The 27,165-nt window shown below is 40.8% G+C and overlaps 1 protein-coding gene across 2 annotated transcripts in view; it reads left to right on the forward strand.

Annotated features, from left to right (window-relative positions):
• RAPGEF4 (Rap guanine nucleotide exchange factor 4) overlaps positions 1-27,165 on the forward strand; it is a 295,468-nt gene that overhangs the window by 191,362 nt on the left and 76,941 nt on the right. Inside the window, exons 7-10 of one of the 2 annotated variants that reach the window (XM_087435399.1) lie at positions 16,969-17,022; positions 17,336-17,442; positions 21,241-21,362; positions 22,945-23,128. In XM_087435399.1, coding sequence (XP_087291525.1) covers positions 16,969-17,022; positions 17,336-17,442; positions 21,241-21,362; positions 22,945-23,128 — 467 coding nt within the window. The remainder of the gene's footprint in view (positions 1-16,968; positions 17,023-17,335; positions 17,443-21,240; positions 21,363-22,944; positions 23,129-27,165) is intronic. The other variant, XM_087435400.1, reaches the window with a different exon arrangement.

Here is a 27,165-nt window from a genome sequence, read left to right on the forward strand (position 1 = left end):
TGTTGTTCTAAAACAGGTTTTTTCTTTTAACTTTTTATTGAAGCTTAGCATATATGTAAAAACATGCACATGTCATTTAGGTCAATACATTTTCACAAACATACCCCTGTAAACAGTACCCAAATCAAGAAACAGAGCATGACCACCACCCCAGAAGGAGACTCATGTTTCCTTCCAACTGCTCCTCTAACTAAGGGTATCTGTTTTTAAACTTTAGATAGATGAAATCCCCCCGTACATACCTTCTGTATCCAACTTCTTTCATTGAGTTTTATGTTTGTGAGGTTTATCCACATAGTTGCATGCAGTTGTAAACTGCTTTTTCTCATTGCATTATAGGGATATACCACCATCTGTTGTCCAGTCTGTTGTTGGTGGGCTATTGTGAATAGCTGTGCTCTGAACACTCTAGTATATGTCTTTGGGTGAATGCATGCACACATTTCTAGTGGGCTTTTATCTAGCAGTGGATTTCTGGGGTGTTAGGAATACATGTGTTCATATTTAGGATCTGTGTATGGACTTCTGGAAGTTTGTTAACCCCTGAAATTATAAGCAGAATTTGGGGTGTATTAATGTGCGTCTTGAAGGTTCCATCACTTGTATGAAATTCTCAAAGGTGTCCAAAAAACGTTCAGAAATACTTATCAAAACAGTGACAACTCAAAACGGATCTTGTGTCTATCAAGGGAAAAATAAGAGGAAGTGAAGATGACAGATAGAGGTGGTTGCACATCACTAGAACAGTCTGTTTTCAAGAACTTCCTTGATCTAAAGGAAATACAAAGATGTCAACTTTAAATTAGTGTTTCTCCCTTCCAACTGTAAAACACCTTCTTACAGATATGAATGAATCCAAAGAGAAATGTTATTCCTAGGAAAGAAAAGTAAAATAGCCCACAAATTATTTGCCAACATCCAATTATAACTTAGTCTTTCCATATCTAAACATGAAGAGCAAAACTGAAATTTCAGAAATGAAAAGAGGAAAAATTCTTTCAATTCTTTTTATACCACTGCCAGGTAAAAGCTCCTCAAAGATTTCTCCACATAGTAATCAAGTAAATATTTACTGAATAATTTCCGTGAACAAAGCACCACAGGGATTCCAAGATAACAAGAATGCAATTTTTGATTTTGAGGAGGTCATATTGTACTTGGAGAAATAGATATGTAAGTCACTGTGGCCCAAGCGGTGAAATATTTGCAGTAGTGGAGATTCAGGAGGTGCAGAGGGGCCTGAGGATCAACTCAGGACACAGTTGATGTTTGTGGGAAACGTATTCCATAGATTCCTGAAAATCAAGAAATTCAGGAATACCCTTATCTGATCACTAATCTCCCCAAATCATTGTTTAAATTGTTTCATCTAATGCATTGATTGAATCTTCTAAGCACCCAGGATGAGAAAAATCACCTGCAGTGGGCTGATATTTTTTTAAAAAATAGTTTCTGTAGCTTCTCAGATTGTATCAGAGGGTGTTTCCAATTGGGCCAATCTCATTTTAAAACATTTTGTAGCCCAAACCTACCATTATAACCCAAATGTGGCATCATTTACCAGAATAATCCCCTTTGAATTCTAATCCATCAGTTTAGCACAGGGCAGAGGATGTTCTCAAGTGTCCATGGAATAAGTTGATATTTACACTTTTTTATTCAAACTAGAATTTACATAATACGATAATTATATATAGTACGTTATTATAAGTGTATTATTATGTTATATAATTTTAAAGATTAATCTATACCAAAATAGGCTTGTAAGAGTTCTTGTTTGAAAATACTTCCAAATTTTTAAGAGATGAGAACGTTGCCTGTCTTTCAGGATATGTAAGAGAGCTGTAATCTTGATTATATATTATGTAAATACGCATGTTTATATTTATAAGTCTGTTCTCTAGACTTAGATTTTAACAACCCAGGTTAGTAGCCATTTCTTCTGTTGTTGTTGTTGTTTTTTTTGCTGGGGAGGGAACGCGAACTTTGGGGTTTTTCAAAATCCAGTTTTTAGAAGTCCAGTCCCACAGTTAAAGCTCAAACATGTGACCCAGACTCTGCCAGTCTTTGCAGAATCCATTTTTTTTTTTTTGGTGAGAGTAGCAGGGGAGGGGCTGGGTTTTGGGGTGAGCAGGGGCGGAGTTTCTGAGACCCACTGTCTGTACTCTATGTCAGTGATACCCCACAGCAGAGGCCGTGAGGCTTTGCTGAGGGAACCTGTGGTGTGGTTCCAGGCTGTGACATCCAGCCTGTCTCAGTGGCTCTTCCAGATTCTCTGAGTTTTTTTATTATCAATTAATAAATTCCTGTTCTGCCTCAACTAGCTAGAATAAGGTTACGGACTGAGATACCCAGCAAATTCTGAAAATATTTTGTGTTATTGATATTTAGATTCACACTGTAAACACTCCTTCATTTTCAAATACTAATTTCATAAATATTGAATGTGACTATTTTCCCCCTTATTCCCTGAGGAGGGTAGTGTAAGGATTATGTTGTGTTACACCTATGCTTAGAAACCTTTTAAATGTTTATATAGTGAATTTGGTTGAAGTGAGTTATTTGTAATTTAGAAATTTTGAAGTATATTATTTGTGAATATTAAGTATATTGTTCAAATACTTCTAGAGGCCAAATACATTTTCTTTAATCAATTGTAACCATTTAATTTTCCTGTGAGGTACTTGAGTATTCACAAAAAGTAAAAATAACAGTGGTTTGGAAATGATTCCTTTAACTAGAAAACATATTGGTTTACTTGGGTAATATAAATGTTGTTAGGGTGGTGACCTTATGACTGTATCGACTAGACCCAATCTTGAGGAAACACTCACATTTTAGTAAGGGATTATGAAGTTATGGATCCAAAGAGTGCTACTGGTAGTCATCCAATTCCTTGATGCTCAAAGTGTGGTTCACAGACCAGTGGTGTCTACATCATTTGTCAGAAATGGAGAATCTCAGGTCACAGCCCAGACCAATGGAATCAAAATCTGCATTTTAATGAGAACCCCATGTGATTCATACAGATATTAAAATTTGAGAAGAACTGATTTTATTCCTCATTTTATCAAACACAAAACCCAGTCCATTAACAAAACGAAAGGCAGGGGAAGAGAGGCATCCCTTAATAGTCCTCTGTATCAAAAAGTTTCTACTCAATTGCAAGTCATCAAACCCATTTCTTCATGCCACAATGGCAAAGGAAACACATAAGTTACCCCTCACCGACTCCTCACAAACCCTTAACCTGAACATATAAGTTACCCCTCACCAGCTTTCATGGAGAGTTTTCACTCACCTACAAAGGAAGTCCACTAGAATGGATGAATCAATGAGAAATTCTTCCATTCATTCAATAAACATTTGTTGAGTAGCTGCTGCGTGCCGCGAGCTGGAGGATAGAACAGTCAACAAAACCAAGTTCTTGCCTTCATGGAGCTAACTTTTCAGTGGAGAAGATAGTTAAGAAACAAATATGTAAAATGTCAAGTGTGATAATTGCTATAGCAAGAGGGATAAAGAATGCCAGATTTGGGGCAGGGATACTAGATGCGATAGGATGGGCAGAGCAGGCCTCTCTGAGAAGGTGTGTTTGAGCAGAGACCTGAGGGAAGTGGGGGTGTGAGCTGCGGGGGTACTGGGAAGAGTGGGTCCAGATAGAAGGAAGAGTGGGGAGTGGACTGAACAGGGCGGTGGAGAGTAGAGATGAGATCCTAAAGGTGACGATGAGCCAGATAGATAGACTGAAGTATAGGGTTTGGGTTTGGCTTTCACTCTGAGTGGGAGGAGAAGCCATTGGAGGGTTTTAGGTAGAGTAACATGATCTGACCCATGTTTTTATAAGCTCATTCTGGCTATGGGGTTGCGAATGGTGGGGAGAGAAGCGTGCAGATCTTGTAGGACACTATTGTGATCCTAGACAAGAGATGACCATGGCTTGGACAAGGTTTGTGTGGCTATTGAGTACTTGAAACATAGGTGATAAGACTGAGGAACAGAATTTTTTTATTTTAATTAATTTAAATGTAAATGGCTACATGTGGCTAGTGACTAACATCTTGGACAGCACAGTTCTAGAAATCATAGATAATATCATCATGTCTTTTCTTTCCTCTGCAATGTTAGTGCAGTGTTGGGCAGATAGGCAGTGCTTAATAAGTGGATTAATGACCAGATTATTTCTCTGGCCACTTCTAGCCCTAAAATGATTCTATGTACCCAAGATAGTTCTGAGTCCTTTTTGACATGACCCTTGTAGTTTTTGATAACTTTCTTGCTATCTTGTATGACAAGATATTCCAGTCTCATCTTGTACATTTCTTGCACCTGGAATCAGCCATTTTTCCCAAGAAGACTTGATTTCAAAAGTCAAGATGTTCATTGCTACTGGTTTGGTCATTGTTTCAAAGCCTTGCATATGTCTCTTTTCTTCCACAGTGAGACTCTTGAGTTTTCAAGGACAGGGGGATGATAGAATTAGAATATCTCATAATTTCTCATTTGTTTTACCTGTCATTATGCATACAGTAGACTCGGGTTAACAATGCTAATGTCTATCAATAAATGATCATTAAATCATTATGGCCTATCTATACAATAGCATACCATGCAGCTACCCAAAAGTTCATGTAGGAACAGAAAAAGGATGAGGTAGCTCTTTATGTTCTGATGTGAAAAGATCTCATTCAGTGAAAAAAGCAAGGTCAGGCCAATGTATATACCTTTTGTGTGGGAGAGGAGTAGGGGACAGAATATATATTTATGTTGGCTTGCATATGCCAATTAATTTAGCATCTTCAGCGCAAGAGATTTTTCTAAAATGTGTTATGCAAACTATTCTTTTGCCTTTGGAATGTACCCAGCAGGAGCCCGACCCCCTGGCTTCAGGGAAAGTAGAGTTTCAACCATAGCGTTTCTATATTCATTCTATTTTAAAGTATTAAATAAATGTTAACTTCCAGTATCCACCATGCCCTGATTTAAATTTGAGATTATAAAAGGAAATGTCAGGGTGTTCTAGATCTTATATTAGTAAGCACCAATCCATAAAAGTTTTGATAATTGAACCATGTCTCTAAATCTTACGCTCATTTTGTTTCCCAGAAGTGCTCAGCATCTGTCCCCAAACTTGAAATAGGCCTATAGGCAGGGGTGAATTCTGGCTTTGTTGTCAGAATTTCTTGTAATGGAAAAGAGGGCGAATGATGAGGCCAAGGCTTAGATTTGTAAAAAGAGGAGGGAAAGAGGGTTTAATAATTCATCACAGAGTTTATATTTCCATGAAAGTCACAGTTCTGAGGGTAAACATGCCACAGTGGACAGTGACCTCTGGAATATTATGTTTGACTTATTTTGCATCTCTTAGCTTCTGTTACTGAAATGAAAATTTAATATATTGGTATTATCATTACAAGAAAATCTTGGCCTGATCAGACCAATTCATAAGGAAAAAAATGAACCGCTTTGTGTAAGAACTCAAGGAGAACCATTTCAACTGTTAAAAATGGGTTCCTCTCCAAAAAGTGAGCATTTAATTTGTCGCCTCCGAGTATCTGGCTTAGGAATGTCCAACAGACCTGTAGACATACCTCCTAGAAAGCAAACACTTAGAAGATCCTATACAATAAAAGAAAGATTAGTATCTAATTGAGGCTCTCTCCCACTACTAGAAGAAATCATGAACAATCTTTCTTATAGATTAGGGCTTGACAGAATCATTCTAAAAACATGCCATCTCACAGCATTGCATTAAGATATGCTGGAGAGAAATTTGAACCATCTGCTAGCACCTGCCTGAGAACAGTACTCCCAGACCAGTTCACAGAAGCGTCGGGGCATCCTTTTTCCTGTAGGTTCTTCTTTGTTCCAGTTTCATGGACTCACCAAGCATCCTTTGGTACACTTAAGTCTCTTCTGAGCCATGAGCCTGATCTAATAGTCAGACTTCAGCCTGAGACTAAACTACAGACTTCAGTTCTCACAACTTAAAAGCTACTTTAGGCCGGCCCCGTGGCTTAGCGGTTAAGTGCGTGCGCTCCACTGCTGGCGGCCCGGGTTCGGATCCCGGGCTCACACTGACGCACCGCTTCTCCAGCCATGCTGAGGCCGTGTCCCACATACAGCAACTAGAAGGATGTGCAACTACGACATGCAACTATCTACTGGGGCTTTGGGGGGAAAAATAAATAAATAAAATTATAAAAAAAATAAAAGAAAAAGAAAAAGAAAAGCTACTTTAAAAAAAATATGAACATGTATGTTTATTTAGTTGGATTGAGGAGTCTCAGCTCAGTGAAATATACACATGAGATAATCCCCTCTCACCAGTAACCGCTCTTGACTGTGTTGAGTTGAATATTCTTTCCCACTGGTACTAAGCAACCATAAAAACACCTCAATCTTAATTCGTAAATTTTTTGTCACTTTGGGCCCTAAAAATATTATTTCAGTTATTAAGGATTAGTCATGTCCATTTTTTAATTAAGACTTTATTTTTTAGAGCAGTTTAAAGTTCACAGCAAAGTTGAGGGGAAAGCACAGAGATTTCCTGTATACCCTCTGCCCCTACAGATACATATCCTCCCCCATTATCGATATCCCCACCAGAGTGGTACATTTGTTACAATTGATGAACCTACATTGACACATCATAATCACCCAAAGTCCATAGCTTACATTGTGGTTCACTCTTGGTGTTGTACATTCTGTGGGTTTGGACAAATGTATAATTATGTATCCATCATTATGGTATCATACAAGTATTTTCACTGCCCTAAAAATTCTTGGTGCTTGCCTATTCATCCCTCCCCCACAACTCCTGACAACCACTGATCTTTTTATTGTCGTCATGGTTTTGCCTTTTCCAGAATGTCATATAATTGGAATTATATATATATATTTTATATGGAGGTCTTTTGCCTCTCCATATTGTGGGAGATCAAAATTTGGCCACCCTGAAATATCTCTTTACCTTGATTATTTTCTCTGATGCACATTCGACCTCCTCCAAACTGCCTAAAGAATTTAACATAGAAGACCTGTTCCAGGAAGGAGTTACTATCATATGATGGCTGTAATATAATGCAGCATGTAGCCTTTTCAGATGGCTTCTTTCACTTAGTAATATGCATTTAAGGTTTCTCCATGTCTTTTCATAGCTTGATAGCTCATTTCCTTTTAGTGCCAAATAATGTTCCATTGTCTGGATGGACCACAGTTTATTTATCTATTCATCTATTGAAGGACGTCTTGGTTGCTTCCAAGTTTTGGCAATTATGAATAAAACTGCTATAAACATCCATGCGCAGGTTTTTGTGTGGACATAAGCTTTCGACTCCTTTGGGTAAATACCTAGGAGCACAATTGCTAGATCATATGATAAGAGTATGTTTAGTTTTGTAAGAAACCACCAAACTGTCTTCCAAAGTGGCTGCACCATTTTTCATTCCCACCAGCAATGAATAAGAGTTCCTGTTGCTCCACATCCTCATGAGCATCTGGTGTTGTCAGTGTTTCGGATTTTGGCCATTCCAGTAGGTGTGTAGTGGTATCGCATTGTTGCTTTAATTTGCATTTCCCTGATGACGTATGATGTTTCATATGTTTATTTGCCATCTGTATATCTTCTTTCGTGAAGTGTCTATTAAGGTCTTTGGCCCATTTTTTAATCAAGTTGCTTGTTTTCTTATTGTTCAGTTTTAAGAATTCGTTGTGGGGCCGGCCTCATGGCTTAGCGGTTAAGTGCGTGCGCTCCGATGCAGGCAGCCCGGGTTCATATCCCGGGCGCGCACAGACACACTGCTTCTCCGGCCACGCTGAGGCCGCGTCCCACATACAGCAACTAGAAAATGTGCAACTATGACATACAACTATCTACTGGGGCTTTGGGGGAAAATAAATAAAATAAATAAAATTATAAAAAAAAAAAAAAAAAAAAAAAAAAAAAAAAAGAATTCGTTGTGTATTTTGAAAATCAGTCCTTTATCAGATACGTCTTTTGCAAATATTTTCTCCCATTCTGTGCCTTGTTTTCTCATTGTCTTTCATGGAGCAGAAGTTTTTAATTTTAATGAAATCCAGCTTATCGATTATTTTTTTCATTGATTGTGCCTTTGGTGTACTATCTAAAAAGTCATCACCATACCCAAGGTTACCTAGGTTTTCTCCTGCATTATCTTCTAGGAGGTTTATAGTTTCGTATTTTACATTTAGGTCTGTGATCCATTTTGAGTTAATTTTTGTGAAGAGTGTAAGGTCTGCGTCCAGATTCATTTTTTTGCATATGGATGTCCAGTTGTTCCAGCACCATTTGTTGAGGAAACTATCTTTGCTGCATTGTATTGCCTTTGCTCCTTTGTCAAAGATCAGTTGACTGTATGTATGTGGGTCTATTTCTGGGCTCTCTATTCTGTTCCATTGATCTATTTGTGTATTCTTTTGCCATTACCACACTGTCTTGATGACTGTAGCTTTGTAGTAAGCCTTGACATGGAGTAGCATCAGTCCTCCACCTTTGTTCTTCTCTTTTAATATTGTATTGGATATTCTGGGTCTTTTGCCTCTCCATATTGTGGGAGATCAAAATTTGGCCACCCTGAAATATCTCTTTACCTTGATTATTTTCTCTGATGCACATTCGACCTCCTCCAAACTGCCTAAAGAATTTAACATAGAAGACCTGTTCCAGGAAGGAGTTACTATCATATGATGGCTGTAATATAATGCAAAATAGATGTTACAATAGGAAAGGCACCAGCAAGACCCTCTTATCAAAAATTCTGTCTCTTCCCAGCCACATTCTCTAGATGGCCCTGCAAGGAGTTGCCAGACAAACATTTACATTTATAAGGGAAATTTCCATTTGTAAAGGTATCTCCATCTCTGTGCTGGGGGGAAAGGGGATGGCCTCTCTAGAAACTTATCAGTGTGGAGGATAAGGCCTTAAATTTACATACCCTTGGTTACTGTGATTTCTGTCTCCCTTCTGTCTCCCTCCCCACCCCCAACATCCTCCTTTGTCTTTAGCTGAAGATGATATTTAAGATGAGAATCTCTGCCATTGTGTTGAGAAACTCAGTTTCCCTGGTTTCTCCCATGTATACATGTTATTAACCTTGGTATTATTTTCTCCTGTCTAACTTGTCTTTTAATTATTTGGCCAGCCATAAGAATCTTAAGGGAAAGGGCAGAGGGGGATTCTCCCTCTTCCCCGACAATATACACTTTAGAATCAGTTTGTTAATATCCACAAAATAACTTCCTGGATTCATTTTTTAAACTTTTAGCTTTCGTTGGAGTCGAATCTCTGAAGAGACTTGGCTGCTGGGTAGAAGGGAGTGGTCTGCCCTCTCCCACTCCCACCCCATCTCTGCTCTTCTTTATTGCTGCTCTGTGGAGGAAGGAGAGGGAAGAAAGACATTTCTTTCTTATTTTCTATCTCTTTACTTACATTGCTCAATGTATTCTTGCATACTGTCTACTTTTTTGTTAATATTATTAATGGAATACTATTCCATAGTTAACATAATAATCACAGTTCATTTAAATTTCCTGTCTGACAATTCTGAAATCTTTGTTATATCTGAGTCTGGCTCTGATGTTACTTTGTCTCTTCAGACTCTATTTTTCCTTGCCTTTAGCATGCCTTGTGATTTTTGGTTGAAAACCAGACATCACATATTGGGAAATAGGAAATGAGATAAATAGGCCTTTAGGGTGAGGTTTTATGTTAATCTGGCTAGGAGTTGGGCAGTGTTTAATGTTTGTTGTAGCTGTAGATGCCAGAGGCTTCAAATTCCTCTAGTGTCCTTGTTTTTGTCTCCTCTGTTGTGTTTGGGCTTCCCTAAAATGCCTCCTTAGATAGAGTCTGCTCTTGCAGCTCTTTCAGCTGTAATCCACTATTTTTATACTGGTATGGTAGGGGGCAGGAGGGAGAAGTGAAATGTCCTATAATCTAATGACTGAGTCTTAGTCATTTAGTGGGTCTGTGTCCCTGCACTGTGACCTTCACGACTGCTTCTTAGTTTCTTTTTCTTCCTTTAGTGAGACAGGAAGGCTAGAGGGGGCTAGAGTTGGAGAAGTGCCCTTCCTTCAGGTGGGATAAGACTCTAGTAAAGTCTTTTTCCTGGAGAGTAGGCCTTCGTTGTGGAGAATGCTCTAGGTGTATTTTACAATGTTTTCTCTTCCCCTCCCCCTGCTAGAGCCACAAGGAGATCTTTTTTGGCTCTTCACCAAGAGAACCTGATGAGGTTCCAGGAGGTAAAACCCACAAATTTGGAGGGGCCCACCTAAGACTGCCCCCACCCAGGAGTTTCTCACTCTCAAGCTATTCCACATTCAGCCTCCAGCAATTCATCAAAATTACCATTGTTAGAAGTTAAACTGGGGCATATTAAACATTTTAAGATTTTATTTGAGCAAAAATTGATTTGAATCTGGCAGCACCAAACTGGACGTGATTAAGAGCTCTCCACTGACAGGAGCTCAGGAAGATATTTTATAGAGAAAAACTGGAAGCAACGTAAGGGAATAATTGACTGGCTGTAGCTTCAAGCCTGCTTGGCTCTTTGTGATTGTTGTCGTTAGGTTTCAGTTTTGTAACTTTGAGGCACTTACAGACTTAGACTTTGGTTTGCTTATGCAGGCCGCCATGGCATTAGAGCCACGTCAGTCTAATGTCTTCCTTGTTTAATTAATTTAACATCATTTAAGTGTTCCTACTAGTTTGTGGCTTCTGTTCCAGGTAGGCAAATCTCAGCTGTCACTCTCTGGATTCCCTTCTCTCTCCAGATTTCAGAGTGACAGTTTGCTCTACAGCCTCAGTTCTCTCCTGGGCCCCGGAGAAGTCATTATTTTCACCTTGTTCAGCTTTTTCTTGTTATGAGGATGAGAGTGACAACTTTCAATCTCTTTACACGTGGCAGCTGAAACTGGGAATCTGTAAGCCAATATCGAACTAGGAAAGACTTAAAATGAAAAAAAAAGCCTACAGATGGAAGCCAAAGAGGTCTGTAGATGATTTTTCCATTATTTAACAAATGAAAAACTTACATAGTTATTGCAGAGTGGTGAAATCTGTCCACGAGTCTGACTTATTCCTTACTTTAATTTCATCTGGTCGACCAAAGAGTGATGACACTGATGACAGTTACTACAAGAATGAGACATATGTTTCTAAGAATTTAGTTTAGTTATCCAAAATGCCAAAACAAGGGAATGTAACTCCTAAAAGTATATCATTTTCACTAAAAAATTGAATATTATTCTCCCCTCTTCCTAGAGATTTCCTCACCTGAAACGAGAAAGGGGGAATTTGAAATCCAGAATGTTGTTTTTATTTGTTGACTCATGTTGTCTCACTAATGGTTTAAGAAATTTTGCTTTCCCAACAAGATCTAAAGCTTATTTAGACCAGGTCTTTATCAGAGTCTTCTACTTTAGCCTAGCACGTTGCTCTGCACACAATACACCTTCATTAAATACTTGAATTAAATTGGATGTGGACTTATATGACTCTTTATAGCACTGGGTTGCCAGAGTTTTGCCATGAGCTTTGTGTCCCAATCTAGCTTGTTATTCTTATCTCTTGGCTTAAAATGTTGCGCCTTGCAAAAGGCTTCTGTGAGCAAATTGAGTAAAAAGAATTACCCCCTTTCAAAAGGGCCTGAATATGGTTTTTCATGAGGCCTATTACAGTGCCTTTAGCTCATTATCATCTACTGGGGAGTTATTGTGCACCTCATAATGGAGGCTAAATTCATATTTTTTATCACCTGATTAGTATTTCTGAATTGGCTCTGGTGCCAAAAGGAATATTTTCCCTTATTGTTTCTCCTTTTCAGTAGTAATATAAACATAATAAAAAGCTGTAGAGTGCATCCCCTCTCCAGAAACAAACAAAAACCAATTACGGTCAATCCTGAGGGAAGTGTTCAGTGGAGAAAGCCAAGAAAAGCAGAGAGAAAACTGAATACCTCTGCCTTTATCTCTTTTCTCTGCCTAGCTTTTTAGGATCACATTTTCACAACCCAATTAGGATTCTTTCATGCCCAGGTAGGAAGGAAGAATTTTTATCCTTAACACATGATTGATGTGTTGAAATGTATGAAATTTAATTGGAGAGGGGTCCATTCCTTTTAGGGCTCATTTGTGATATGTGTTTTCCGGCTATAGGTCAAAACATAGGACACCCCGAGGAAGCGTTAATGAAGGCTTACTCCTCGCCAGCCCACTGTCCCCCTGCCTTGCCTATAGCCCAACAGGAAGAGAGCCTGGGAGGATATGGAACAGCGGGAGGGTGAGCGCGCTGGGGAGGTACATGTGGCAGGCCTGTCCCCACTCTGTGGCCTCTGCGACCACCCTGTTATGCTGGCCCCGGGCCTGTTTGCCATGAGAGCAGTTCTTTGCCCTTCCTGTGCTCTGCTGTGCATCGCCAGGAGGCCGACCTCTGCAGAGCATGTTTCCCAGGCTCCCCTGGACTTTTTTTTGCCTTTAGGGCTGGTTTTCTTGCTTTGATCATCTTGCTACCATGCTACTTCTTTTGCTCTTCTATTAACCTCATCATTTATAAAATGAAATTCTTTTCCTTATTTCTCTGGCTTCTGACTGGAGAGAGATTAGACATGGGAGGGTCTCGCCTCCCTCTTGGCAGCAGGAAGGTGGGCAGCATCTCCAGCGGTGGCTATACCACTAGGACCTGGAGCCCCTCCAGGCTTCCAGCTTCCCCCGGGACACGTGGCTCAGGCCCTGGTGATGCTTCCTTCTCCCTCTGTCCCTCTACCCGCGGGCTTCCTGCTTTGCTAATATCTGGGGTACCTCCCAGTAGCCTGTTTGGCTTCTCAGCTCTTGCACCACCTTATTATAAAGCCACTTCCCAACATTAAATTCCCTCTGTGGGAAATACCCTGAGTGGTTTCCATTGTCCTGCTCAGACTTTGACTGCTACCTATGTCTCTGGTATATTTGTCTTAGCCCTGGTAGGGCAGCTCCTCAATGCCAAATCTTTCATTGTTGCAAACTTGCTTTTTAAAAAGTTAATTCAGGGGGCCGCCCGGTGGCGCAAGCGGTTAAGTGCGCACGCTCCGCTGCCGCGGCCCGGGGTTTGCTGGGTCGGATCGCGGGCGCGCACCGACGCACCGCTTGTCAGGCCATGCTGTGGCGGCGTCCCATATAAAGTGGAGGAAGATGGGCACGGATGTTAGCCCAGGGCCAGTCTTCCTCAGCAAAAATAAATAAATAAATAAATAATAATACTTTAAAAAAAAGTTAATTCAGACCAAGCATGATGCATAGCGCTAATGTATCATCTCAGTAGGTCAGCGTGAACATTGATTGCTGGAAACTCATAAGACGAAGTCTGATACCTGATAACCTAGAAGGGCTTAGGTGCACTTTTCTCAATGAACTTTAACACAACAGAACACAAACTCTTCCAGAGGGTGAGCAAAGATGTCTCTAGAAGAAAAGAGCCGGTGGGATGGGGGTCATTGTAGCTGTTGTGTAGACATTGGAGTGAGATAGACCTGGATTCAACTCCCAGCTCTTCCAGTTATTAGCTGTGTCAGCGCAGTCCTCAATGTCTCTGGCCTTAGTTTTCTCAATAAAAAATGAGAGTAATCATGAAATGAGGAGATAACAAGTATAAAGATGCATGTGCGGACAACACACGTGAAGGGCCCGGCACTGGAAATGCTTGGTCCTGCCTCTAGGGCTGCTTTTCTTGTTTCGATTCTCACTAATATCACCATCCTGCTTCTTTCCCTCTCCTGTTTAACCTAATCATTTATAAAATGAAATGCTTTTTCTCATTGCTCTAGAACACAGCTAAGGTGAAATTCTCAAAAGGAACTTTGCTTGAAGACCAAGAGAAACCAAAAGGAAATAAACTAGCAGATACAAAAGCAATAAAGTCAAGCTCATAATGGAGGGGTCCCTGAAGAGGCATCAGCCAGTGACTTTGTTTCCCAGGGACCTGGCCTGCCTGTCACAAATGGCCTCTGTCTCAGCACATATGGCTGCTAGGCACCAAGGTAGTTCTTAGAACACAGGAGCTTGCCTAACTGAATGTAGTGTTCCTTTCAAAGACAAATTTCTCTTCTCGCAAAATAAAACTTTCCCTGCCTTCACACTGGATGTGTTCCTTGAAGGTTTTATTAAATAAAGCGACTGTCCCCTTCTCAAAGCATCCATTCATTGTGTTGCCCCTAAACCTAACATCTTTGAGCTGGGAAGGTTCTGAGAATGCCGCCTTTCAACAGATTAAACAGTCTCTTGGTCCTGAAACTGATACTAGGACTATCCACCCAAAAGACAACCTTAATGTACATTTTGCAAATCAAAGGAACAATTCTGGTTGAAGCCTGTTGCTTGCCTGCTTCTTAATACTTTCTTTTCAAGGAACCAAAAAGGGAACTATCCAACCAAGTTAACTAATGTAGGGACTACTTGTTAGCATTTTGTTAAATTATAGCCATTTCTGTAGAAGCAAATAAAAAGATGCAATCTTCAAATAATGTTTCATTGCACCTACCCAAGAATAAACATTCATCGGTGTCCTCAAGCACGGGCATCTTCTTGACCTCCAGCTCAGCCAGGCTCTCAAAGACTACGGCAAAGGAAAGTAGATTTTTTCACAGGAGAGAAAAGGTTACCTCAGAAGCTAATCCCACATCCGTCTTCTCTAGACCACGTGTACCTGCACCTCCTTCTTCCACGAGAGGAAGGAGAAATGAGTTTCTACTATTATTTTCAGGAATAACCAGAGGTTTCTACAATTTGCATACATAACCAGGCACAGTCCTAGACATATAAACCAACCTGTGTAACGTAAAGAGGCAAGATGCATGCCTACTGGGAATGCAAAACTTGCAAATAATCAACATGTTTTCACTGCACACATTTCCAGGGCCCTGGTGCATGCTGGTCTGGTGCTTTTGAACATTTTTCCAGGTGACTTGGAATCACAGAATTTTCTCTGTCTTCTTTGAAGAGGTGGTACAAGCACATGGGCTCCATGAGCTCATGGTGCCTCTCCCATGGAAAGTCTGCCATAAGGGAGCACGGGCTGTTTCTGGGCAAAGTCAGCCTCTGTTTAAAGCTACTATTGAATTGGACCAGATTGATATTCGTTGTTCTATACTGGCTGTAAACAGTATGCTGCTAAAATACTATAATATTGCTTGACACCTGTGCTCTAGTGATTTCAAGAGGGGAAAAAACACGTACTAGATACCAGCAAGGTGATGAAAATGTTTAAGTGAGTTCAGTGAGATTTCAGTCATTCTAAATAAATCTGTATCTCATCTATGCTTCTCTTAAAGCTTAGTATTCTTTTATCTTTTTCTTTAATTCTATTATAATATTAAAAGCAGCAACCCGTCTGAAATTTATTGTTGATAAAAAGGAAAGTATATGTTTATCCGTGGATATTTGTATTTAGGTACATAAAGTATTTTAAATTAATATTGACTTTTATTTCTCCCATTGACTGTATTTTTTAAATTAAAACTAGAGGGAAAAGCTACCAGTTTTATTCTCAATGTAATGGCTTCTATTTGCAAAAATTAATGTTTTTGGTTTAAGCATAATAATCTCCGTATTGGTTTTCTGTGACTGCTGTAACAAATTACCACAAGCTTAGTGGCTTAGAAGAACACAAAGTAATAAGTTTACAGTGCTGTAGTTTAGAAGTCTGAAATGGGTCTCACTGGGCTAACATAAAGGTGTTAGTAGCCAGTTCCTTCTGGAGGTTTTAGGGGAAAATCCATATATTGTTTTGCCTTTTCTCTCTTCTAGAGGCAGCCCTTATTCCGTGGCTCTTGGCCTCCTCCATTATCAGCAAAAAGCCAGCAAAATCAGGCTGAGTCCTACTCACTGCTATCTCTCTGGTTATAAAACTCCCCTCCTCTCTCTTCCATCTTTTAAGGGCCCAAATGATTATATTGTACCCACCCCAAAACACCAGGATAATCTTCCTATTTTGATCCTTAACTCAATCACACCTACAGAGTCCCTTTTGCTATGTAATGTAGTATAGTCACAGGTTCTGGAGATAAGGGCATGGACATCTTTAGGGGGCCATTGTTCTGCCTACCACAAGCTCACAAGTAAGCCTTCCTTTCTGGAAGTGGCACGAACAGCGTTGTGTTGATGGTTCTCTCAGCACCTTTGCCTGAATATATCTTTCTCCTCCATTCAGAAATGGCATTACCAGATATTACAGAGAAATAGAGTGAAGGGATTTCCGTACAACTAGGGGACTTAACTGTGTATCTGTGTAGCAAGTCATTTCCCTGGGATTCCAATTCAGCACCTTCATCTGAATGTAGAAAGTAGATAATGATAGGAGCTTCATCTAGATCCTAGAGCTGTTCTGACAGTCATGGAATCCTGAAAACGGTACATCGCTTTGCCAATGAAAGAGAATGTGCACTAGCTGCGCCAGTGAGTTCTAGGAACTTGAATGCATAAACCACCAAGAAGCATCTCTTAAAAATTAAGATTTTCTTTCTAAAAATACAAATTGCAGAAAAAGAATCTTAACTACATGAGACAGGATGAAATCGCTCATTTCCATTCTAAATCAGTACTTTATCCCATCCCCTGAGATAGGTCATTTTAATCTCTATTCATGTTTATCTTGTTTTGCTCTTTCCTCTGCACTGATGTTTGTTATGCTTTGAGTAGATATTGATTCCCTTCTCATTAAGCCTACAAACATCCAATCATTCCTATCTGTTTGTTTTTTTTCATTTTTAATGATTTATATTTAAATTTTGGCAAATTGAATGGTCTAATTTTGCCCTTTGAATGCCTAGGCATTCAAGTTCTTTAGACAGATTTTATCTCTTATTTTTTTAATTCTATTTTGAGTTTTTTAAAAATAGATGTTTCTCATCCCCCAACCCATAATTTTCTTTAGTGAACTTTTTGTTTAATTTTCTTTTGCTTTAACATTTTATTTTTCAGACACCTCTCATTGAACCTCACGTTCCTCTTCGTCCTGCTAACTCCATTACCAAGGTAATGGGATGTTGGTGGGTTGATGAGCCATCAGAGCTAGCTTCTTAGGTTACCACTGGAGGTGGTCCATATGTCAGAGCCTCACAGGAAACCTCAGAGACATTTTCTAGAGACAATAAATATTCAGTGTGTCTCGGTTCTCAACATAAAAACAATGACATGTCACACAAGTGAACAATGTAAATGTGTGAATGAGTTGTATCTATCAAGCCAGAGTCAGATTGGAAAGTGACTTAAAGATTCATCTGGTTTGTTTTCCTTCTATAAACTCTCCTTCTTTCTCTTCCCCTCCTTCCACCTGATTAAAATCCAGGTCCCTTCAGAGAAGATCCTCAGGGTTGGAAAAATTTTACGAAATGCCATTCTCTCTCGAGCACCTCACATGATTAGAGATAGAAAATACCACTTAAAGACGTACAGGTATGTGCAATGATTCTAAAGGCTACGGCCCCCTCACGTTCATGTTTCGTGAAGTTGTAACAAACCTGTGTTTCCCTGTTTTACTTCTATGGGCAGCATGTTATAATCCTCTAGGTTCTGGAAGATCTAAGCTTGTCTTGGGTCCCTGCTTAACTTTAATTATCCTTAATATTCGCAGCAGTTACTCCTGAACTTATTTGCTTGGACAGTGGTTTAATTGTGATGAACAAAGAGAAGAAAATTTTTGTATTTCTGTTTGCTAGCGTTTTTTAGGAAAACGTCTAGATTTAATTGAGATTCAGCTAACATTTACTGAGCATTTATTTATGCTTGAAGCCTTGTACCAGGCCACTTGCCGTATGTTATCTCATTTCATCCTCACCACAACCTGCTAGGTAGGGGTATGGCCATTTTTCAGATGATAAAACTGAGGTTCCTTGTCCAAGCCACAAATCTAGTGAGTGGCAGAGCCAGGATTTAAACCAAAGTTGGTTGATCCCCAAGTTCAGTGATCTTTTCATTCATTCCATCATTTGTTCATTCCACAAATTTATTAGGTACCTACTGGCACCAGGCACTGTTGTGTTCCAAGCCCTAAGGATACAAGAATGAAAAAATATATACAATCTCCTTTATGGAGTTTACTTTTTAGTGTAGGATTTCATTCTAGTATGCATATAGTAAGATATACAACTCTGTATAACATCTATAATCATATAGAATAAGGACTCATTTAGCTGTCACTGGGGTTAAGCAATGATAAAGACTGGGGCTGCTGGTGATTTCATTGAACCTTCTGTGATGACTGAACCATCGTGGGTCAACTAAGGATTCGTGTCTAATCTTTAATTTTATGAATTCAACAAGGGTTTAGGATTTAGAATGGGCTATATATGGATGGCACACAAGCCTTCACTCTCTCCCCTGCACCGTGGTTCAGACTCATGGCTCTCTTTCAGCAATCAGTCAGGTTCGCTTTCTCAGTAGCCTAGACGTGACCTCAGAACCCATCAGACTTCACATGAGTCAAAACCCATTTGATTCATATGAACCAGATTCATAAAACACAGTGAAAAGCTAGAGTACAAATTTTAAAATTACCATGCAGGATATCTATCTTTCTAGTGACAATCAACTATGATAGAAGTTGTAAAATTATATCTGGTTCACCCAATAGCAAACCTTCAAGTGTATGTGCTTCAAGATCCAGTCTCTTCCCAAGGATAGAGATGGAAAGACTTAGCAATTCTTCCTCTTTGGATCACTTTTTATGCACTCCATGCAAATTAACACTCTTCTGCTTGCATTTGTCGTGAATAGTTTTACAAGACCAAAATTGACAGTTTATTTGTTACTTTTAGATTGGCCTCTTCTTGATAGAATTTTGGAAATGAGATGGAATTTGAGAAACACTTCAGTCTTATCAGTAGCACATTCCTCTTAGGACACAGTCCATCTCGTAAGACAAGTTGTTCATCTAGCCCTTGGAATGTTGATATTTGCTAACTACCATTTTGGATGATTATATTTGGAAGTCTTCTCCAACCCTGGAAGTTCATCCTTTCTGGAGTGTGTGGTCTCTACACACTGCTATAATTTAAAGGGAAGTTAAGATTTTTTAAAAAATCATGTGTCATATGTTCCCAGAGAGAGTTCAATCTCTTTAACTAATTAAATGGCTCTTAAAAATCTCATATGGCTAAAAGACTGTTTTCTTTTTAAAATTTTATTATTTTTTCCTTGATTTAAAATATGATTATGCTTTTTCAAACGTTGACTTGCGTTAGGGAAATTCCATTAAAATATGTCATCTTTGGTGACAAATAATGGAAACTAGAAGTCAGAAACCATAATCTCTTTCTTGCTCCATAGTACTAAGATATTAAACTCCTGAAATATAGGTGTTATGTCTGTTCCACACCCTGTGACACCAATTAATGATCTGTTGGTAATAGCCTGTGGACTCAACTGGAAGTCAGAGGCGTGATTTCTTTTTCCTACAGCACAGTTTGAGTTCCTTGTCCCAGATCTTGTTCCCAGTTCCATCCTCTCCCTCCATCCTCCTCCTCACCCCATTATATTATTGCTGCAGCATTGGAGTGTTCAAGTCTCCATAGATGCAGTATCACCCCCAATGATCACTGTCCCAGAGATCTGCTGTCAGTTCTAAAGTGCCTACAGATCATTAATGGAGGGCAGACCCAGTGTTTTCATCAGCTACAAGGGGCACAGCCATGTGTCTTTGTTCTGTATTTTGATTGCAAGACTCTTATAGCCTGTGCAAGGGCCCAGATGCTCTGGGATCATCTCAATTCCATGTACTCTTTTTAATAAAGGTAATCATTGAATTAAAGCCCACATGAAATTGATTTTTCATACTTTTACAATACTTTTGCTGTTAATAAATTCACAAATTAGAGGAGGAATATTTTGATAGGCCATATGCTTGTTTCAGAATGAATAGTAACTAGGTGCCTCTCTGCCTATTGAAGTTCTAATGGGTGGGTATAGACTGTAATCAGAGCAGTCCTGGAAATCTAATGGCCTTCTCAGCACATCCTCCTTGTGAAATATTCTAGAATCTGACCCGAATCTGGCCATCACAGGAGCTCTGATAGATTTCAGAGTTCTTAGAATATTAGAACTGGAAATGGCCTTAGAGGCCATCTTTTCTTCCTCCTTTCTTTTACAGATGAGAAAACTGAGAGAACCAGAGGGTTGAATAATATGGCCAAACACGTAGCTAATAAGTAGCAGACCTGGTGCTGCATCTCATGACTCCTCCCAGATTAAGCCTCTTCCCAAAGTGGCCCAGCACCAGGACTCTCTTCCAGGTTAAACTAGAGAGGAGCTCCCTGGGCCTGACATAGCCTCAGCCCATGCCCCAGAGATCGTGGTGTCCCTAGCATGGGAGAAGAAGCCACCAGTGATTCAGACCCAACTGCAAGCAGCCAGCTACTCGACTCCCTGCCGTCTTCCATTGTCCCTTGGGATTCAACCCTTGGACTTCAAGATTCCATTTCCTCCCTCATGCCACGAACACCTGCCTTTCTCTCTCACCCCACTGAAGATTTCAGTATTCCCTAATGTGTGTGTGTAATTATATGTTTCCTAACTAATGCATGCAATTTACCCATCCTGACCAACTTACCACAGAGGGGCATCTTAGGGATGAATGTGTGACTACACGGAAAGCATTTGGAGCTCTTCAGATGACAGGCTCTGTAGAAGTACTGATGCTCCTTACATAGAACTTTTTTCAAAGAGATTTGCATTGCTAATTGCTTGTTTCTCCCAACACCCCTCTGAGGAAGATCAGTAGTATTACTTGAAAATATAAATTGCTATATAATTTTGCACTTATACAGCACCTTTCATGGAGCACCTCCAAGTGCGTTACAAACATTAACTCATTCCTCACAAGGCTCAGGTGAAGGAAGTCAGAATTTTTCTTAGACTTCATTTTACACTGAGATTTTCTGGGACTGGCTCCAGATGACAGAGTTTCTGGCCCTGGGATTAGCTTGCCAGCTAATGCTCCCGTATGTTGGCCCTTCGGTTTCCACTGGTGATGGAACTTGTAATCCTCTTTCATTTCATGCTCAGCCTTTAGCTGAGTGGTTTTATTGGTTTGTACAAGAGTTCGAGAACCTGAGGCCACACCGTGTGGTGTTTGTCTGCAGTGAGACCTCATTTGGTGAAAGAACACTAAGCTTTTTGGGAGGGTCTCCTCTCGCAAGAGTTATCTTCATCTGCAAGGGAGTGATTTCCCATCCTTTGTGTCCCACCTCCCCTTAGACAATGCTGTGTAGGAACCGAGCTGGTGGACTGGATGCTGCAGCAGACTCCGTGTGTCCACTCCCGGACTCAAGCTATTGGGATGTGGCAAGTCCTGGTAGAAGATGGTGTTCTCAACCACGGTAAGATGAGCCACGGTCCCTGGAAAACCCTCAAGAAATGCTAAGTGCATTTCCCTGGGTAAGTTGTTGCTGAACTCCCAAATGGGCAAGAAAGAATTATGATCCCTTTCAGGACCTGCTGAGCTAGCATCTTCATCCAGCAATACAAATGCAGCAAGTGGGTGCTATTGATTGCTATTTTCCACTATTGTACCTTCCTAACTTTGGAGAATGTATGAAGGGAAGATGAAATTGCAAGCCGAGTGCATCACTTCTAATTATGTTTATTAGTTTGCATTCACGGTTCATTGATAGTGTGATTATATTCTGAGCATTCCATAGCAATTTTGATGCAGGGGCAGAATGAAGAGCAATGAAATGTGTGGCTGGCTGATGACATGAAAGAAAGTAATGAATTCAGAAGCTGCCTTTTAACTATGGCATTATCTGGGAGAGCCAATTTGTATACCCACGGGGTGACCGTATTTAAAATCAGGAATGTGCTCTGCGATTGTGGCCCCTGGTATCTGCAGGGGCTATAATTGAGCAGAGTAGCTATTCAGGACTGGAGTGTGACTGTGCTTGAACTGCTCACGCCATTTGTTGGAAGACCACTTCTCCAAAGTGACAAACTATTAAAATCATTCATTTAATTTACCAATACCTGGGAATCTAGTGATGGTTTTGCAAGTGTTTCTCAGATGTTAAGGTGCATACAAATCACCTGGGACCCTTGTTAAAATGCAGATTCTGATTCAGCAGTTCCAGGGTGAGTCCTGAGAGTCTGCATTTCCAACAAGCTCCCAGATGATGCTGACGCTGCTGTTCTGGGGATCGCATCTTGAGCAGCGAGGATCTACCACTTCTCTTCATCTTTTGACAGTGTTGATGCTCCATCCTGAAAGGGAGCTTCAAAGCTTTAAGACATAAAGACGAAGGATTCAGAGCCGAGTTCACTGACTTTGTCCTACCGGGATCTAAATCTTTCTGTTTGAAGGGAACAAGAGAAAAACCTTTTTAAAATCAGAACTAGAAAGAAATTACCATAAGATCCTTCTAAGGGTATATGACCTACAAGCTTGGGCTAGTGAGCTTTGTTCAAACAATAATTTTATTCTTTTTTTTTTAAGTGCAGACAGACATGTTTATAAACAGTTTGTGTAGAAAGAAAAATATGAATTCTGATCCTGACAAAGTAGGGGTTTTTTTTAAGTCTGTACTTTCAAAGACCTTTATAGAGCATGGTCTGGCAGCTGGTGATTTTCCTGTTTGGGACATGTGCCCCACACACTAGAAAAGGTCACCAAGGCAATTTTTACTGGTCGAAGTGCTCATCTCAGAAAAGTTGGCAGGTTCTCGTGAGAGAGTCCTCTGCGGCCCAGGAGATGGGCGGGTCAGAGAGAGCTATGAGGTGCCTGACTGCAGCCTGGAGGTCATGTCTTCCAGCTGCACAGCCCTGGGCGAGGCGGAAGGAGAAGGGTGAGGAGTCTCACCACTTGGCTACCACTTGGCTGTCTTGCCCGACACCATCCATTTGTTTCTGGTAAACAGGGCTGTGAGGCAGAGGTGCACCAGCTGACACTTGCCTCCATGTTTCCCGTAGTGGACCAGGAGCATCATTTCCAAGACAAATATTTATTTTATCGATTTCTGGATGACGAGCACGAGGATGCCCCTTTGCCCACTGAAGAGGAGAAGAAGGAGTGTGATGAGGAGCTCCAGGACACCATGCTGCTGCTGTCGCAGATGGGCCCTGACGCCCACATGAGGATGATCCTCCGCAAACCGTGAGTAAGAGCGCGTCGCCCACCCCCTGCAGGTCACGGGGGCCACCAGGTGCGCAGGCAGGCACGCATGCCTGGGCAGAGGGAAGCGAGGCTGATTTCAAAAGTCCTGGCCTTACCCAGGGCCAAAGGAGAGACTCTGAAGGGGTGACACAGCAGTGTTTGTCTCTTTTTATTTTATTTTTGAGCCAGATCACTCCATTTCCCTTTTGAATGAGTTACATCTGTAGAGATTTTCAGTGATTGGCTCAGGATGTCAAAGCTGAGTCCACGTATGAATTGACCTTTGGTCAATGATAAACAGAAACTGCTCTGTTTCTGTGCCAGTCTACAGCAATCCCTTTCTTCCTAATGCAATAAGACAGAGGTCGTCAGAGCCATAGACCTCACGCCCATGCTTGTATGCATTCATTCATTCATTCAGCACGTCCTCTCACCCCATTCTGAGGCTTCTGCTCTTTGGCTTAAAGACACATTCTTAAGAGAACACCACTGCTCCATTAACACTTCAAGGCCTCCATCCTGCCAGTAAGGCACGCTCTCCCTTCCGTCTCAGCTGAAACTCCCCTTACCTTCTGCAGCAGCCATCAGCTGAAGTTGAGGACTCTGAAGTGTTTAACCGGATCCATTCAGAAAGAACGTATTGAGCCCCTCTTCCATTTGGGGGGCTCTACTATTTGCCATAGGGCGTGCAAAGAAGCCTATGCCATGGTTCCAATCTCAGGGAAATCTTTTCAATAGAGATGACTTGGCACTTGGTTCTGAAACCTCCACACACAGGCTTATGTTTTTCTGCTGAACATGAAATTGCCCTCCACCCTGTAACCAGTGCCAGCCAGCTGTGCATGTCGACTCTGAGTCACTGGCTTGGCCGACCTCCATTAATAGCGGGTCTCGACAAGAGTGTTAAACTTTACATGTCTTCTGTGGCCACTGGGCACTCTTCAAGAGTGAGGTGTCCCTCAGGCTAGCTTCCCCAACATCTGCCCCTCAAACCGGCTCGCAGTAGCCTCTCTGAGTGCACTTTATTTTCTTTCCCCAGGATTCTTCCCCTTTCACTGCCCTTACTCAGTGCTACAAAAGGCTTTTCAACATATATCATTTTTTGTCACACCATGTCCCCTTTGTCAAAACTTTCTCTGGGTCTAAATGATCCACAGTGGTATTTCAAAGGCCTTCCCTCATCCCAGTTGGCACCATCATCCTTAACTCTAGAATCATGGTTTTCAGCTCTTTTAGCTTCAAAACCTTTTCTTCAAACAAAAATTTTACTGGAAAATCCAAAATATCAAATAGAAAAGCCAAAGCTTCACTGACCTAATCATGAGTAGGGTCCAAGAAAGCTGCCCAGCCAATTTATGCTGTGTCTGCCCTGAAGGATCGTAGAGGTGGGTGGCTGGGGGGACACAAGAGAATCCCCAGGGCTTGGGGAACTCAGACGAACACCACCATTCTAAACCACGCTTTCTTTCCTGTCAGCTGCTTCCCCTCTCTCTTCCCCACACCCCTTTGACTCATTGTCCATTGTCTGTGCTTTCTCATCGTTTCCTGGCTCCATCTCCTTTTGCTGTTCCTGCTGCCACTTTCCTTCAAGCCAACACCATGCAGTGGTTCTGAATCAGAGGTGGAACAGCCTCCTAAGGGGCATGCAGAAATGTGTGAGGATGTTTTGGTTGTCACAGTGCATTAGGGGCCACACTGCTGGCATTCACTGGGCAGTGGCTAGGACCAAGGGATGCTAAACACACCCCAGTATCTAGAACTCTACAAAATAAGGAGCTGTCCTGAAAATAATGCCCTTGCTGAGAAACATTGCTGTAAACTATGAGTTTCTTAAAGGCAAAGACATATCTCATTTTACTTCATTCATTCATTCATTTAACCAATATTTATCGAACACCTGTTTTGTTCTAGAGACTATGTTGGTTGCTAAGGCTGCAACATTCAACAAGAGGGTTGCACCTCCTTCCTGGAGCTTTCTTTCTAGTGCAGGAGACAGACCTTAAACAACTAGTTATGCAAGCAATTATTTAATCACAGCTGCGTTACATGCTACAAAGGAAAATGCAGTGTATGTTAATAGAATTTACCGTGGAGAGGGGAATTTAACCTGGTGTGGAAGTTAGAAAAGGCCACATCCCTAGCTCTGCATTACACCAAGTAGACTATCAGTAAACCTTTGCTGAGTGAATGAATGAAAAAATGAATTTATAGCCCCAGCTAACGTTCCCTCAGCTCTTAGTTGCGTCAAGGAGGCAGAAATGCCATTCAATTCACAAATATTTTTGAGCATCTGTCAAAGAGGTTTAAGAAAAAGTAATAAAATGGTTCCTGCCTTTGGGAAGTTTATAATCCAATGGGAGAGGCACTCCCAAATTAGATTCATATGCAACAAACATTTATTGAGTGCCTGCTATGTGCTAGGCACCATGCTAGGAACATCCATACTGATTGTTTGATTCACCCTCACAAGAGCCTGAGAACTGGTTTCATGAGCCACCCCTAGAAATGGGATTCTGTGCTCGTACTTCTTTTTCCTTCTGTATAGCATTGACTTGCATTATCCTTGGCAGCCCAAAGATTCTTCATAGAAAATTACATTCCAAAGACTGGACTTTTCCAGCCTGTCACTGGCTGTTAAAATACAGGTTTCACCAGTATCCCAACGTACATCGTTTTGGGTGCCCTTGGGATTTTCCCATCTTCCCAGGTTTTATGAAACTGCAAACATTGGAATTGGGCTGGAAGTTCTTCTTTTGACTTGGTAGTCTTAGATTTTCTTTCTTTTGGAATGATAGCCCCCAAGAGATGAGAAAGTAAAAAACAAGAAATCTAGTTTTATGAGACAGACTTTCAAACTGTACACACACACACCATTTTTTTGATATGACAGTAGCCTTTGGAGCTTCTACTTTATTTTATTTAAGTGGCAAGAGAAAAAGCTTAGTTGATCAAGAATTGCCAGTATCACTGCTGTCCTTGAAGAGACCAGCTGAGCACTTTGCTCCCAGAAACCTGAGGGCATATTCAAAGGCCCTGGAAACGTTGACTTTTTACTGCCCAAACTGCCAAGTCATTAAGAAACATGGAGACATGAGATGCATTGGCTCCATATCGACCAGAGCAGGACCCCCCAATTTTTTAACTCAGCACAGCTGCATTTTATAATAGTCACCACTGCCAGAGAGGTTGCAGAACTCTGATAATTACTGGGAAAGAAATAACACAATATTCTTTGATGAGAAGATTACTTTGAGAATTTGATTGTATAATGAAGATGTTGCTTTGAAAGGTACTTCCTATTGTTCTGGATCTGAGACTCGCTAGCAAAAAAAAAAATTGTCACTTGTTTTGACAGGCTACTTAGAAAAATTCTCTGTTTATTACATTAACTGCAGCATTTTAACTGTCAAACTATGAAAGAATGTTCTGTAGTTTAAAAAACAGAATAGAGCTTCAGGGGAAATTTTTTGGCACACTCTTGTTGCTATTGGTATTGAAAAAAAAAAACATACATTCTGAATGTGAAATTAGCTTTTTATGTGGTGGCAGGCAGAGTGACTCACAATGCCCATCCCGGTTTCGCAGGTGCAGACCTGGATGGCATTTGGGGGCAAGTGCTATAGAACAGTGACAGTTTGACGGCACTGTTGTCGCAGCTCCCAGACAGGGCCATCAAACCTAAAATGAGCTCTCGGAGCTTATTGTTTTGATTTTCCTTTGTTTATAAGTCTAAAAACAAGGGGTTACCCTACAGCAAGTAGATACAGGGGAGACCCTTACCAGTGGAAACGTGCGTTCTGGCTGCCTCCGAGCAGGCACTTTGGATAGGGGCCATGGGCAAAGAGATGTGGAGTGACCAGGTAAGCAGAATATTATAAACTAGAGGCCAGCTGGATAAAAAGAGGCTCCAAGGAGACAAAGAAGGCTCTTGCCATACAATCTTCCCAACCTCTTCTTCCAAGTAAAATGAGACATAATGTTACACTGTTTAGATTTGTCTATTGGAGACCAGCTTCAAGGTGGGAGGGAAATGAAGT

The sequence above is a fragment of the Ceratotherium simum genome, chromosome 9 (genome assembly GCF_057802395.1).
Source record: "Ceratotherium simum simum isolate JZ-2026a chromosome 9, ASM5780239v1, whole genome shotgun sequence".
NCBI classification, from domain to species: Eukaryota; Metazoa; Chordata; class Mammalia; order Perissodactyla; family Rhinocerotidae; genus Ceratotherium; species Ceratotherium simum.